General features: G+C 39.4%; 1 protein-coding gene across 1 annotated transcript; it reads right to left on the bottom strand.

Moving 5' to 3' along the window:
* Window positions 1-4,456: 4,456 nt before the first annotated feature.
* Window positions 4,457-15,249, bottom strand: LOC135721072 (myosin heavy chain, fast skeletal muscle-like). Its single transcript, XM_065243201.2, has 41 exons — window positions 15,158-15,249; window positions 14,722-14,769; window positions 14,221-14,430; window positions 13,973-14,116; window positions 13,748-13,904; window positions 13,510-13,537; window positions 13,268-13,379; window positions 13,093-13,185; window positions 12,939-13,002; window positions 12,567-12,665; window positions 12,368-12,471; window positions 12,117-12,255; window positions 11,903-12,021; window positions 11,658-11,807; window positions 11,399-11,569; window positions 11,024-11,327; window positions 10,855-10,928; window positions 10,682-10,769; window positions 10,491-10,608; window positions 10,276-10,399; window positions 10,039-10,175; window positions 9,692-9,947; window positions 9,361-9,603; window positions 9,101-9,277; window positions 8,864-9,009; window positions 8,700-8,790; window positions 8,222-8,611; window positions 8,017-8,143; window positions 7,826-7,944; window positions 7,546-7,742; window positions 7,277-7,460; window positions 7,033-7,198; window positions 6,827-6,951; window positions 6,429-6,737; window positions 6,095-6,298; window positions 5,879-6,004; window positions 5,573-5,743; window positions 5,179-5,283; window positions 5,000-5,095; window positions 4,770-4,901; window positions 4,457-4,548 (listed from the first exon to the last, which is right to left on the bottom strand). Exons 3-41 carry the CDS (start codon window positions 14,419-14,421, stop codon window positions 4,537-4,539), a joined length of 5,802 nt encoding a protein of 1,933 aa, XP_065099273.1. The 5' UTR covers window positions 14,422-14,430; window positions 14,722-14,769; window positions 15,158-15,249; the 3' UTR covers window positions 4,457-4,536.
* Between the last annotated feature and the right edge of the window lie 1,106 nt (window positions 15,250-16,355).

Here is a 16,355-nt window from a genome sequence, read left to right as displayed (position 1 = left end):
CAATGTTTGGCATGACATTTCAAAATGTCTCACTTTCAACATTTGATATGTTATCTATATTCCATTGTGAATAAAATATTAGTTTATGAGATTTGTAAATTATTCCATTCCTTTTTAAGTAAATCTCTACAGTGTCTGAACTTTTTCTGATTTGGGGTTGTCACAGGTAGGAGCGGACCACCCCTATTGTAAGTCACGCTCCTCCCTTAGTTTCCACCCCGAGGAGGTCTCAAAATGCCCCAATGACCAAACAGACGAGAAAAGATAAAATATTACAATATTTATTTATTTAAAAGAAGGGGGAGGGGAAAAGGGAGGGTTCTTAAAATTAGGTCGGGTACTGGAACTGGTGGATTGGGATCTGAGTCGCTTCTGACTCTCACAGGGACCAACAGGTAAATCCTCCTTGTTTTATTTTTTCTTTCGTAGTCCACACATGAATTACAGTTGAATACTCTCTGCTTTCTCTCTTTCTTCGTGGCTCTTAGGTGCACCGCAGGCGGATACTTTCGGCCTCTCTTCCTGGACTCAGAGGAGCAATCACAGGTAAGTACATGGGTAAGTAAGGCAGGTAAGTACCTTGAGCTTAGAGCTGTGGGCGTCCAGAAGGGCACACTGGGCTCTTGGCTTTGGGCATACAGGGAGGTATACAGGTGAGTACACTGGGCTCTTGACTTTGGGTGGGTTTGACTAACAGGCAAGTGGACAGGAGCATACACAGGGGTTTGGCTCTTTGAGCTTCTGGTGGTTGGAGAAGGACGTGCAGGCACACAGCAAACTTCTAGTCTTCCTCACTAGGACAGACTTCTGATGAACGCTTTCGACGTTGACTTCCCAGCACTTACTGGAACAGTCCCAAGACTAACACAGAGCCCTTGGCTCAGATCTGCAGACTGGCAGCAGAGAACACACACATTTTCTTCAACAATAATTATACTTCAGTGAGCATACAGGGAAAAATACAACACCTCTTCGTTTCAGGCAGAAAAAGGGACAGATGGAGGCACAGGCTGATGCTGCTTCAGTATTTGGACCAGTACGTACACAGATAATACCTCAGAGGTAGGTAGGTTGAGATACGGGGCAAGAGGTTTTGACATGGGCTGACGTCTGGAAGCACTCAACAAGTGTATAGTTATACACAAAGACAGCAAATACACTTTTCCCACACAGCAGGCAATCCCAAGTTCTCCCTCCTTCAGTATGAAACAAAATGTTCATACTTACTTGGTACAGTCGAAGCGCCACCACCATGGCGAGGAGAGAGATTAACAGGTCTCAGTCGTGCATGTATATATAGCAGCCGCCCAACGCCACCACTCCACTCTTCTAACACAGGCTCTTGCTTCAGCCTAGGAGGTGACCACTGACAACAGCACAGCCCTACAATTGTCCACGTGTACACACTCCAAAAAGACTCACCCACAGCAATCCACTTACTCACAGTGATATAGGGTCAGGGTCACAACGTTGAGCTGGACTCAGAGTCCTGAATAGTCGAATAACTGGGGCAGAGGACAACCAGAGGTAACGTCGAGGCCACGATCCTTGAGCTCCTCCTTCTTCTCAATCGGTTCCAACACTTTTCGATAAACAGAGATAACTGAAGTAACAGTATTAGCACTTATGCAAATGCCAAGGCAACAGCAAAACGAATTCCAACGTAACACAGTATCCCTTTAACTACTGGGTACTTCACTCTTCCTTGCAGATGTCCCATGCATCCGAGGTCTCACGTACATCAAATACTTTGTTGCTAATATCTCCCCTTAGATCCGTTTCCTGTGTCCTCCCAACGTACACAATCTCTACAAGATACACAGTCACATCAGTAACAATCACTTCAGAATGAATTAATGATTTAACACTTACAGTAGCTTCGTCTCTATTTCAGCCCAATTCTCCGTCTTGCTTTGCCCAGCCTGCAAATCCACATCGACCCGTCTCTCCAAACACACCGACCACTTCCGTCTCACCCACAATGCTTGCCCGGAAAAAACTTCCCCTTTCGATTTTCCTGACGCCTTATTTATGTGCATCCTCTTCTTTACAATGCCCAATCGCCACGCTTACTAGGCACACCTGATCCCAATAGCGCTTGATTTGGGTTGCCCGGAGTCGGCCGGAACCGCAGGTGTGACAGTGAATTTGGTCCGGGCGGAACTATTTCCGCCATTTTGGTTCCGCCAGCTTAAAGTCACTCCATGACATGTACATAAGACTTCAAAACATGGCAGACAGAACTTTAAAATAAAAGACATGGACCGGTGAAACACAGAACTGGATCGTTACACTTACCTTACAAAAACATATACAGATTTCATGTTTTCAACCTCTGTTAGATACAGTATATCCCTCCTTATTGATGTTTAAAAGTGTGGAAGACTGATTTAATAGTAGGAAAACAATGGTAGCCCATTAGTAATTATTGAAGTATTATCATGCTGTTAAAATTTGGACCATTATTTTAAAGTGAAATCATGGTATCTTATAAGTAATTACTTGTGTCATACCACAATAACGGACTTATAAGAATCTGTATTCTAATGTAACCCCCTAGTAAAGATACAATCCTGTAGCTTTATCATGAAAACACTATTACCAAAAAATGAAATGGTACGGTAAAGGCATAAAGTAATGTTATGCTATCTGAGGCATGTAACACACAAACAACAGAGCAGACTTTTGTCTGCACCCATGTAGAGACATAAGACTCATCATAATGTGTATATATATATATATATATATATTTAATAAATTATTTAAAAATATTTCATAGTTACACACTACTATATTGGAAAAACCAAGTTGTATTAAGAAAGTTATAAAAGACAAGAAGTCTGCTTGCCCTACGGAGGAAGCAGTGGCGGAACTAGAATTTTATAATTGGGGTGGGGAATTTATGGGGTCCATGTAGTCCATTAAAGTAATCAGATAATTCATCAGAACCGCTGGTGTAGTGGGCAGTGCTGTGTGCAGGGGAGATATACTTTCATCCACCTGAGTTTAAAACTGGCTTGGCCTACTTTGGTTTTACTAATGTCAAACAGCCTTTTATGTCCAAGTCTTATGCCTAATATCATTTTTAACTGCTGTCATTTTAGCCTTTGTTCATGGGATTGCATCTGCATTAAAATGAATAGTGTAAAATAACTTACAGCCCTCAGTTTATCTACTTTTGATATTTTAACAGTGATGAAAATTAAAGGTCCCATTTTTCCTGTGTTTTTGAAGCTATGAATGTGTTTATGGTGCGCAATATTACATGTGATTATGTTTCGTGTGTAAGCCTGTAGTCCAATATAGTCCAATGTAATAAAGAGAAATAAATTGATGAGAAAAAAATGCCAGTTAGATCCAAAGGGAATATTTTATGTTTGAGCATCAGACACCGGAGGGCAGAGCAGCTGCACTGAGACGGCGGCAAATTTAAGAAGGACTTTCCGAGATGAGGCTGCCCTCGTCCGTGAGTATGCCACTGCACTGACCATCCGCTGATTCCCCAGAACTCACATATCTAAAAGGAAATTTTAATATAGGCGCTATCTTTACTAACTGACCACATATTTGAAGTTTATTCGTCTATTCTCGAATAAACAGCTCTAAAAGCAACATTTTATGACACAGAAAGAGGAATATTTCGAAAATTGTGCAAGCTTTAAGCTTCATTGCGTTGAAACTTATGCACAATAAGTGCACAATAATTTGAATGTGATTGTGATTGTGCATGTCGTCAGTAAAGCCAGTTCTGTGATTAGAAGTAAATCGCCATCACCTTCTTTCAGATGGAGCAGCATTTACTACACAAAACTTAAAATATTTAATCTAGATTAATCTCATGATTTCATGAGTTAACCATCAGCCATAGTTTTATATATGATTTTTCCTTTAGAAGACCTTGTTCTTTCTCAATTTATGTTTGCTGCTGCATCATTTGTGACCTGTGCTGGCAAATAGAGTTGAGATGAGTAAATTTTCAAACGTTTGTTATTTATATTTTAACATTCTCTATTAAAAAACCTCAACACAATGGATAGTGGTTTGTGTAGCGCTTAACTCAGAATCAGTTTACTCAGAGTTGCTTAAATTAACTCAGATCTGAAAATAAAAGAGTTTCACCTCTCAGGGTAAACCAACTCAAGGATCAAGTTTTAATGGAGTTGCTTGAATCTCCTTTTAGAAATGGGCTCTAGGTGAAGACTTGAGAAATGTTGTGGCTTTTAAATGTTTGTTGCTTTTTAGTGATTTTAAGTATTTTTAAGGTACATTTATGAAAACAATTTCAGTTTAGAAAATTACGATGTCTGTATTTCGCTTTGGTCACTTTTCTGAAATGAATGTTCTTTCCGATAATTTAGCCCAGATCAGGCCGGGTTGAGTTTGGACCTGTGAAAGATGTGAAAGTTTGTTTTGTTTTGACTTCACAATTGTTTTAAGAACTACAATGACACAATCATAAGGACACAACAACTTTTTATTAGTCACAAGTAGTTCATATTTTATGATTACTTTCTGTTGTGATTCAGGCTTCGGGTTTTACTCGTTTCCCTAAAAAAACAAACAAAAAATATTTTTATTAAATTATTCTTTATACAGGGATTTTACACCATTTGTAAATTTACACTATTGTGCATTTTACTAAATTAATGAAAATTCATTTTCAACGTGTATACTTTATAACCCTAATGTATGCATGTATGTATGTATGTGTTTATTCTGCATTTATTTCAGGTAGCAGTTTGTTTACAGTACCAGCAGGTGGCGCTCACCTTTCCAATATCACGGCTCTTGACTCTCAGCTTGTTGACCTGGGACTCTGCAATATCAGCGCGTTCCTGTGACTCCTCCATCTCATGCTGCACCTTCCTGTATCTAGACAGGTGAGTGTTGGCCTGCTCCTCCTGTAAATTGAGATTTTTCTGTTAATTTGGATCTTCTCATTTGATTTATGAAATTTTAAGATGACGTCACAATGTTCAGACACAAAACCATCACTCACAGCATCCTCAGCTTGACGCTTGTAGGACTTGACTTTCATCTGCAGCTTGTCCACCAAATCCTGCAGTCTCATCACATTCTTCTTATCTTCTTCAGTCTGTAGAGGTGAAAGAGGTTAAATCACTATCCAGCATTGTAGTTTGACTCATCTGTTGTTACTGCTGTACAGATGGTAAGTACCTGGTAGGTGAGTTCCTTCATTCTCCTCTCGTATTTGCGCACTCCTTTAAGAGCTTCAGCACTACGTCTTTGTTCAGACTCGACTTCAGACTCCAGCTCACGCACCTTCAGTAAAGAAGTATGATACAGTGAGTTTTGTTCCTTTATTTGACTACAAAAGTGACATGAGTGCTGATATATTGCGTAACATCACTAATACTTCTAAGTCTTTTTGTCACTTCAAGTGTCTGTATTCAGTGTTTAACTCTCTTTGGTTCATTTTATTTGTGCTGGTAACCATATTTGTTAGTAATATCCACTTCTCAGTGTTTTATCATGGCTGTGAATAGTTGTTTTAACCAATATGATCCCTGCCATGGTCAGGACTTGTAAGCACATAAACATTAAAACCTACCCTGGCCTCCAGTTTCTGGAGTTGTTTCTTTCCTCCTTTCATGGCCAGACTTTCGGCCTCATCCAGACGGTGCTGCAGGTCTTTTACCGTAATCTCCATGTTCTTCTTCATCCTCTCCAGGTGAGAACTGGTGTCCTGCTCCTTCTTCAGCTCCTCAGCCATCATGGCAGCCTGGAATTGAGAGTCAAATGTCATTTACTAAGCTTTTGGTCAAAGACTCATGAAAGCTTCATTAGGGAATGATATGTTTGCACATTCTCTTTAGAAGAATTTCTACATTAAAAATAGACTGTAGCAAATGCTCACATCAGTAATGGCCTTCTTGGCTTTCTCCTCTGCATTTCTGGCCTCCTGGACTGAATCATCCACCTCACCTTGAACCTGGACCAGATCACTCTCAAGCTTCTTCTTGGTGTTAATAAGACTTGTATTCTGTGAGACATCAATAGCTTCAGTCAGAAACCTCACTGTTACCTTCAAACAGCTGTTCTCAAGTTTAGTGTTACTGTACAATCATTGTACCTGAGAGTGCAGGAGTGTCACTCGCTCACTGGCATCCACAAGCTCCTGCTCAGCCACTTTGCGGCCTCTCTCAGCTTGCTCCAATGCAACTCTCAGCTCCTCAATCTCAGCTTGCATCAGGTTATTCCTGCGCTCTACCATGGCAGCCTGCTCCTTCATCTCTTCCTGTCCTCTGATGGCTTCATCAAGGTGCAGTTGAGCATCCTGTGACAGGTTTAGGGTGTAAATATTCATGCTTTGATTCTAATTCAGACAACTAAACATTTTACGGAAACAATTGACTTTTGTGAAAAGCGCTATATAAATAAAATTGAATTGAATTGAATTGAATTACCTTGAACATGCCTTGGACATTCCTGAGCTGTTTCTGGGCCTCAGCAGCCTGGCGGTTTGCATGGCTCAGCTGAATCTCCATCTCATTGAGATCTCCCTCCATCTTCTTCTTGACTCTTAGGGCATCGTTTCTGCTCCTGACCTCAGAGTCCAAAGTGGTTTGCATGGAATCAATCACTCGTTGGCTGTTCCTCTTGATCTGCTCAATCTCTTCATCTTTCTCAGCAATCTTTCTGTCAATCTCGCTCTTGACTTGTGTCAGCTCCAGCTGGATTCGAACAATCTTGGTTTCTTCATGTTCCAGAGTGGCCTGATTAACAGTAGTGAGATTTTATTAACATAATAGATGAGTGAGATGGGTGAGTAATATATTTTTGCATGGTTTTAATGTTGATTTACCTCAGCTTCCTCCAGTGCGGTCTGGATCTCTGATTTCTCAATCTCCACTGTCTTCTTGGCCTTCTCTAATTCATGAATGCTCTTTCCAGTCTCTCCAAGCTGCTCAGTGAGTTCAGAAATCTCCTCTAAAGGTAAAAAGTACAGTTGTAAACGTTATAGTTTCAATGCTTCTTTTAAGAGGGTGTGTTAATAAAAGTGCCATTTACGTTGCAAATTCTTGTTTTCTCTCTTCAGAGTCTCCAGGTGATCAAGAGCCTCTTCATAAGAGTTCTTCATCTTGAAGAGCTCAGTGCTGAGGGAACGAGCTTCTTTCTGAGCACCTTCTAGCTCAGCCTGACCTTCCTCATACTTTTGCTTCCAATCTGCCAGGACCTGACAAAAATAGAAACGTAATCATTAAAGTTCATTATTTTCATGAAGTTTAGGTTTTAGATGTCATGTTTTCCTTACCTTATCAAAGTTTCTTTGCTTCTTGTCCAAGTTGGCAGCCAAAGAGTTTGCTCTCTCCACATCAATCATGAGGTCCTCGACTTCACCCAGCAATCTCTGCTTGGTCTTTTCCAGAGAAGCACACTTGGAGTTCACAGCCTCAACAGATTCTTCAGCATCCTGGAGACGCTGGGCCAGCTTTTTCCTGTGGAAAATTGTATGAAATTATGCCTTGGTCTATTAGATGTGAATTGCTCAATAATTTACTTAAATGTTGTGCATTGGTTTACTTGGCATCCTCAAGCTCCTCAGTGCGCTGGATAGCATCAGTCTCATATTTGGCTCTCCACTGAGCCACCTCACTGTTGGCCTTCGACATTCCACGCTGAAGTTCACCTTTTGCCTCTTGCTCCTCTTCATACTGCTCTCTGAGCAGATCACAATCATGACGTGCAGACTGGACAGCATGGGCCAGGGCGTTCTTGGCCTAAAATCGAATATGTTTAGTTTGCAATAACATTCTGGGTCTTTCTTGAAATGCAAAATTAATTTCGCTATGTTGTGATTTACCTTAAGTTCCTCCTCAACATGTCTCTTGAGTTCTTCAATCTGTTGAATGAAAGCCTGTTTTCCTCTGGTCAGCTGAGAAACAAGAGCTTCTTTCTCCTCCAGCTGGCGAGCCAGTTCACCTGTTCATCCGGTTTGTGTTAATAATTCTATTGAACAGTTTTATTTAGAACATTTTTTTGTTGTACACTTACCATTCTCAGTGGCAAGTCTTGCTCTTTGGGCACTCGTGTCATTGAGCTGCCGAACATTTTCATCATTCTTGGACTTGATTTCACTCAGTTGGTCTTCAAGAGTGCGGCACATCTTCTCTAAGTTAGCCTAAGAAAACACAAAAGTGTTTTTCACGTTTTGTTCCTATGTACATTTTCATTTAATGATCCCTTTGGTTTTGATTACCTTTGATTTGGCAATGGCCTCCATGTTGCTTGATACGTCATCAATCTCCATCTTGTACTCACTCTTTTCCTTCTCCAGCTTTTGCTTGACACGCTGGAGGTTGTCGATCTGTTCTCCGAGCTCGGCCACGCTGTCTGCCTGCTTCTTTCGGAGAGCGGCTGCTGTAGCCTCATGCTGCAAGGTGGACTCTTCCAGATCACGACGCAACTTCATGAATTCTGCTTCACGCTTCTTGTTCATCTCAATCTGGGCAGAAGTGGCACCACCAGCTTCCTCAAGCCTCTCGCTGATCTCTTCAAGTTCCCTGGAGAGATCAGCTCTCAGCTTCTCTACTTTAGCACGAGCAGCTCGTTCTGCCTCAATTTCCTCTTCCAGTTCCTCAATACGGGCCTGATTTTAAAATATCTATTTAGCTTTTCATACTGGTAATGTGAATTCCACAGTTATGTACTTAAGTTTAACATATGAAAGACATTACCTGAAGTTCTTTGATCTTCTTCTGAAGCTGTACCTCCAAGGACTGTTCATCTTCAATCTTGCTGAGCAGTTGACTTATCTCAAAGTCCTTCCTGTTTCAAGAAAAGTAAGATTTTGTAAAATGTTTATTTGTTTACATTTGCAAATTTTCTATCTTCTACTCACTTTTTGATCTTTTCGTCTGATTGTTGTTTGTCATTCTCAAGGTCCATTAGTGATTCCTGGGACAGTTTCAGATCACCCTCAAGCTTTCTCTTAGCTCTCTCTAGGTCCATACGGAGTTTCCTCTCTTGCTCCAATGAACCCTCGAGCTGTTCTTACAAAAGCCAGTATATGAGAATCTCCCACATTCAGGTCAGTTTTTTAATTGATTTAAAGTTATTTCCATGGCAAACATCTTACATCATCCACTTGCTGCTCAAGTTTCGTCTTTGCTTTAGTCAGAGAGTTGACTTTGTCTTCCTCTGCCTGAAGGTCATCAAGGGTTTGCTGGTGTGCCTCTTGGAGGGCTTTCTTCTCTTTGGTCAGCTTGGCAATGGTCTCATCCTGAGAGGTCATCTCCTCAGTCAGGTTTTTCACCTAAATTCAAAGCATTGTTCAGTGTTTTTCTTCTCAAGTATTAACACATGAGCTGTGTTAGGAAGATGTGATAAAATGTGAACCTTATTTTCTGTTGCATGTTTCTCCTTTTCCACTTTGGCCAAGGTGAGCTCCAGGTCATCAATATCTTTCTTCAGTTCAGAGCATTCATCTTCTAGTTTCCTCTTCTTTGCAGTCAGTTCAGCATTGATCTCCTCCTCATCCTCCAGTCTCTCGGTTGCCTCTTTGAGTTTGGCCTCAAACTGGATCTTGCTTTTGATAAGAGTTTCACATCTTTCCTCAGCATCATTGAGACTATCAGATTCCTATTTATTGGTATGGGAACAAAGTTAATTTCTTGAACCTGTTGAAATCAATATCAATATAAATATGAGTATAAGCTGCAGCACTCACAGATGCTACTTGCAGTTGAAGATCATTTTTCTCCTGCATGAGTGACACCATTTTCTCCTCAAGCTCCTTCTTTTTTGCTAGTGCCTTGGCTAGATCCTCCTTCATTTTCTCGTAGTTCTCCTTCATGGCTGCCATTTCTTTTTCTGTCTCTGCAGTCTTCAGAAGAGGTTTGATCTTGAAATAAAGCTTCATCCAGGGCCAATGTTTCACATTCACGAACGAGCGGATGTTGTATTGGATGGTAAAAATGGATTCTCTGTGTAAAATAATATAAGTTAGCGTCACTCCTTGAAACTATTTTATTCAATTGAATTTTTTTAAAAGACATTTTTGGAAGTATATTGTACCTCCTTTCCATCATCTTGACAAACACCTTCCTCATGACATATCCACGACAAAGAGCCTGAGTCATGGTTACCAGCGTTGCTAGTTTATCATCTCTCATCTCTTCAAGGGTACCCAGCAGACCAGCTTTAAAGAACACCTGCAATCCCACCACAGAATTTATTTGAACTGGTAGTAAACCTGTTGTCTCTGTCTACCTAGAATGACTTCAAGATTTAAAATAAACTTCTATCACATACTTTGGTGTGTCCAAACTTATACTGAGTGTGGTCGATGTCAATAGAAGTCAAGAGTTTCTCTGAAGCTTTCTTGTTGTCCATGAAATGTCCCTCAGGGATGACACTAGCATTCAATACTTTATATCTGAAATCAAGTGTTTTGAAACATTAATGATGGGTCTTGACTGTATTTGTAGTGAAATTATTGTTACACTGTGATTGTTTAAACAAAATACCTCTGCTTGAAGTCACCATAGGGGATTCTGCTGGGGAAACCCTTTCTGCAGATTCTGATACCCTCCAGCACACCATTACACCTCAGCTGATGGATAACCAGGGGGTTCTCCATCAGACCTAAAACAGAGATGACAATAAGTTTCCAAAGTAACTAAAACAATCATTGCACCTTTGACTCAGGAGTCTTTACCTGGAGTCTTGGTCTCGTTGGGAATCAGGCAGCGCACAAAGTGAGGGTGAGTGCTCCTCAGGTTTGACATCAGCTTGCCCAAGTTCTCCTGTAGAATCAAAATTGATGTGTTTACTTGGACAGTAATCTTAAATTAAAATACAACATTTCACCTATTGCTGAGCCAAACGTACCCTAAACAGTGCAGACACGGTCTGGAATGAACCACCACCCTTCTTCTTGCCTGATTTCTTTCCAGCAGCTTCAGCTGTTTTGTGTATAGGCGATACAGGTTCATAAATATATAATATTATAATTTATCTTATAATTATTGTATTGTCATCACTTGTTCTGTTTTTTTACCTTCGCTTGCACTAACGGCATACAGGAGGGCCAGCAGTTTGACTGATGACTTCTGATAGAGTTGCACAACAGAATCGTTCAGTGGATCCTTGTTCTTGTCCAACCAGCCAGTAATGTTATAGTCAACAGTGCCGGCATAGTGCACCAGAGAGAAGTGAGCTTCTGCCTTGCCTTTGGCAGGTTTGGGCTTTTGAAAAGCTGCACTTTTGCCAAGATGCTGATCGTGCAGCTTGTTTTTAAAGCTTGTGTCTGTGGCTTTGGGGAACATGCACTCCTCTTCGAGGATGGAGAAGATGCCCATTGGCTGGTGGAGAAATACTCAAGCTTAATCACAAGTACATAATATAAACATTGTTTTGTCATCTTTATTTTTACCTTCTCAATAAGCTCAATGCAGGCAGCTAAGTCCATTCCAAAGTCAATGAACGCCCATTCAATGCCTTCTTTCTTGTACTCCTCTTGCTCCAGCACAAACATGTGATGATTGAAAAACTGTTGCAGTTTCTCGTTGGTGAAGTTGATGCAGAGCTGCTCCAAGCTGTTGTACTGACATTTCAACACAAGCAAATTCTCACTCTTATATCTTTACATTTATATTTTGATTCTTAGAAACGTATTAGTAATCGATGCTTACATCAAATATCTCAAATCCAGCAATGTCCAGCACACCAATGAAGAACTGTCTGGACTGCTTTGTGTCTAACATCTCATTGATACGGACGACCATCCACAAGAACATTTTCTCATAAACTGACTTGCACAGAGCGCTGACTGTGTTATGCACCTATGAAAGAGTGTACAGAGGTCATGAATTTGAGATCTAAGAAGATTTTAGATTTTGTCTGTTCAGTAGACATTGATTGTGTTACTCATCATCACCTGTGGTACAGTTTGACCTTTGGTCACGTACTCATTTCCAACCTTCACTCTGGGGTAACACACAGCTTTCAGCAGGTCTGCAGAGTTCAGGCCCATGAGGTAGGAGATTTTATCAGCCTCTATAAACAAGCAAAGTTTTGGGGATAATGGTCAGTGAATGATTGCTTGTACAGTGATATGAGTATCATCTTTCTACAGATAGTTCATCTCTCACCCTCAGTGCCATCAGGTTCAGCCTGCTCCTCTCTCTGCTTCTGCTTGAACTTCATGCTGCCATGATGCATCACAGCACCTGTCAGCTTGTAGATGGATGCTTTCTCCTCACCAGTGAAGCCCAGAATGTCGATAGCAGTCTGTTTGTTGTAAACACTCGAGTAAGTTGTTTTTAAAATACATTATATTATGCACTAGCATCATTTCTACTTATACAAATATATAATAACAATGTTGTTCTCCACCACGTACATCTGTGGCAATGAACTCTTCCACATCATCGATACTCTTGACAGTGATTTCTCCCATGCTGATCATTGGATAGTCATAAGGATTGGTGGTGATCAGAAGTGCCTCTGTAAACAATTAATGTGCACTATATTAACACTGGTCTTAGACATTGGATCTATGCATGAGTATGCATGAATTTGTGCATGAAATGTGTGTTCACCGAGCAGTTCTGGTTTGTGTCCAGTCATGAGCTGGTAGAAGATGTGGTAGCTCCTCTCAGCAGACAGCTGGAATGTTACTCTTGACTTTTCCAGCAGATCTTTACAGGAGAACATTGGCTTCAGATGACTAATATTCATGCTTATTTAACAGTAAATCATGTTTTTTTAAAAAAATTACTAACATACCCTTGGCTATGTATATTGTGTTGGACTTGATGAGACTATTTCCAGTGCACTTATGTATTGCTGTTCTTATGTTGCCATAATTGCTTCTATTGTTTACCTCACTTGTAAGTCGCTTTGGACAAAAGCGTCTGCTAAATGACTAAATGTAAATGTAAATGTTTTGGTTTTAAAACGGTGCTACTTACAAGTTTCAATATCAGCTGACGCCAGTTTCCCAGTTGTCCCAAAGTGAATCCTGATGAATTTACCCTGAAACATTATTTAGGACACCTTTAATTGTCTGCCATCTTGGAAAGATATAACACAAATGATAATGCATTTCATCTGACTTTAACTTACAAAACGAGACGAGTTGTCGTTCCTTATAGTCTTGGCATTACCATAAGCCTCCAGCAGGGGGTTTGCTGCGATGATTTGATCTTCCAGCGACCCCTGGGGCATATTTGAGTAATCTCTTTACAATAGTTTTGTCACTAAACTTTGATTTTTTTTGCAGTATTGTGCGTTTGCTAACCTGAATTTTTCCCGGGACAGGTTCTGCCCTCTTTGGTCCAGCCACAGCGATTGTCGCAAAGTACTGGATGACACGTTTGGTGTTGACTGTCTTTCCTGCGCCGGATTCTCCGCTGAAGTATGGAAACATAAATGAAAGACACTTTACATTCACAAAACAACAGTATGAAGTTTATACAAAGTACAATAGAAAATTTAGTTGTCATGAAAAATAAATGAATATTAGAAAAGATCTAAACTCACGTAATTAGGATAGACTGGTTATCACGATCTGAGGAAATGTGTTAAAAGTTGTTTAGTAGCAGAGCATGTTATTACATTACGATGAGATTTTACACGTTACAACATGTTATATTTAGAATTAATGTGCACTGAGGAATCGTACACAAACTAGAACATTAAAAATGGTTAGGTTTAGTTTTGTGTTCACTGGAAAACATTTTTAGTTATTTGTTTAAAAACTTTTTAAAGAGTGTCTGACCGGTGAGCATGTTCTGGTAGGCGTTGTCAGAGATGGAGAAGATGTGGGGAGGAGCTTCAACTCTTTTCTTGCCCCTGTAAGCGGCTACAACAACTGAATCGTACACCGGCAGCCATTTGTATGGATTGACGGTGGCGCAGAACAAACCAGAGTAGGTCTGAAACAGAGACGTGTGTTCAACATCAACCTCATCACAGGTATTAAAAGTGATGTTGTTAGACTTACATAGATCATCCATGCTGCGTAACGCTCTTTGAGATTATACAGCACAGTGGCCTCATTGAGGTGGGTCATCATGGCCATGTCCTCAATTTTGTCAAACTTTGGTGGATTCATGGGAAAGATTTCATCTTCTTTGACGGTGACAGTCTGATAATAAACAACAGCATTTATCAGGATGAGTTCAACATGACTCGAGATATTAATAACAGTAAATAGTTTCTCAACATCACAGTTTATAGTTTTGAACGTACCTTCCCTTTTTGAGTTTTGACGGTAGCTTTGCCACCCTCTCTACTAACAAGAGTACCCTTCAGGAACATCTCTTCTGGATCAGATACATAGAAGGCTGTTTTGGCATCAAACGGGGCGTTCTGAGCCTCAATCCTCTCTCTCTCTGGTTTGCGGAGGAATATGGCCGCCGGGCCAAAACACTCCATCTCAGCATCTCCCATGATTCTGCTCTTTAAATTTCAGCGAAACTTACATTCAGCATTTTTATGTGTTTCACAACCAGAAACACAATTTTATTTATGATTGTTTCCATGTTGTAAAATTGATGTCACACAACATTTTTAACACAACTTAAATGTCAGACAGGTCAAGGATCTTCTAGGTAGCAATGTTTATCTTACAATACAGACTCAAATGATCATTTCAAGGATTTGTAGCGTAGGGATGTTTAGTGCCAGGGTTTCTATTGAGTCTGAACTCTACATGCATGTTTATCATACAAACAGAAACTTTTGTTTTACCTTTTTCACAGCCTCAGTTCAGAGAAATGATGTTCAGGGTCTTGTTCACTAAACATATAGAAAATAGCTGTGAAATATCTGTTAGGATTATACTTTACTTTATTTACAGTAACATTGTTTTTAGTATAGTATGCAATACAGTGTAGTGTATAGTAAAGCTCAGTTGAGTGTAGTGTGGTATAGTATATTAGCATAGTATATTAAGCAAAATGCATTGCAGTATAGTATACTATAGTACATTGTAGTATATTGTATTGTATACTAAATTATAGTATAAAATAAGTATAGTATAGCATTGCATAGTTTATTATAACATAATACATTGCAGTATAGAATAGTGTATAGTTTAGTATAGGATAGTTTATTTTATTGTATGGTATGCAATGGTAGAATCAATGTAACCTATAGCAGATACAGATGTAGTAAATGATCTTACCGTGAATGGGTCTCTGTGAGGTCTTGTTGAAGTGGGGAAAACTTCTTTCTTTTATAGAGATGCTCCTGTGCACTCAGCAGAATCCATCATCTCTATTTGGTCATGTTAATTCACTCTAAAGCGTTGCAACACTTTGCCATTTATAGATTGGTATTGGTTATGGGTATCATTTATTTCCATCTTCATTACTCTTTATATGTAAGTCACGATAAATGGAGATATTTAATGACTTTTATAAACATTTACAAGCATGAATGATTGAATATTTAAATCAAATATTGTTTGTGTTATTAGTTATGGTTGATTGATAAGTTTTACCTAAACACTCAGCATTTGGATTTGTGTTTAGTTTTGATGAATTGTACTTGCAGTTATTTTTTTGATATGCAGTTATTTCTGTGTCAAAGCAAACATTATGAAAAAAAATGTTTTATCTGAAATGAAACAGGTCACAACCTGACATGAACTCTTACACACTAGACTAGACTAGTTTATACTTAACCAAACCACATGAGCACACAAACAGCTGATTCAACACATCAAATAAATGAGTATTTATAGTTCTATGTTTTATATTAAGGTATTTGTTTTCTTTCCAACACTTTCGTTTGGATCTCTAAGGTGTCGAGTTCATATTGGGTCACATAGTATCAACTAGACTGCGAATCTGCCAAGAGATGCTCTGATAGGGTTCAAGTAAATACAGAACATATCCCCTCATCACTTAATGTGTGTTGATCAACTTATTTTGTGCGTGTGTGTATGCGTTATTATAACAAATATTGTTGTGTATCAGGAATGCTGATCATTCTGCCATCATAATGCATAACTTAACACATTTCTACAGAATAAAAAAATGGTAGAAACATGGATTGTTAAAATTCAAAGAGACAAATGACCTGATTTTGAGATAACAGCAGCACAATGTGTACATAAAGTCTGTTTTGTTATTAGCCTGTTGGCTAATCATTAATCTCTAATGTTGTGTTTCTTTTAAACACTAATATAGTCCTATAACTAAGTATATATCTCCAATTCTACAGATTACAAAAAAGAATGATTACGTTTTTTAAGCACATTGACTGGAATCAACGGAAGCAGGGTTCATTTTTAACTATATAACATTTGTACACAACTTTGGGGGTTCATAAAGGGTTTTATCTCTAACAATACTTGTATAATGAACTATAACGTAATT

This window comes from Paramisgurnus dabryanus, chromosome 24 (genome assembly GCF_030506205.2).
Source record: "Paramisgurnus dabryanus chromosome 24, PD_genome_1.1, whole genome shotgun sequence".
Lineage (NCBI taxonomy): Eukaryota > Metazoa > Chordata > Actinopteri > Cypriniformes > Cobitidae > Paramisgurnus > Paramisgurnus dabryanus.
Note: the sequence above shows the minus strand (reverse complement) of the source record. Positions and strands in the feature narration are given on the sequence as shown.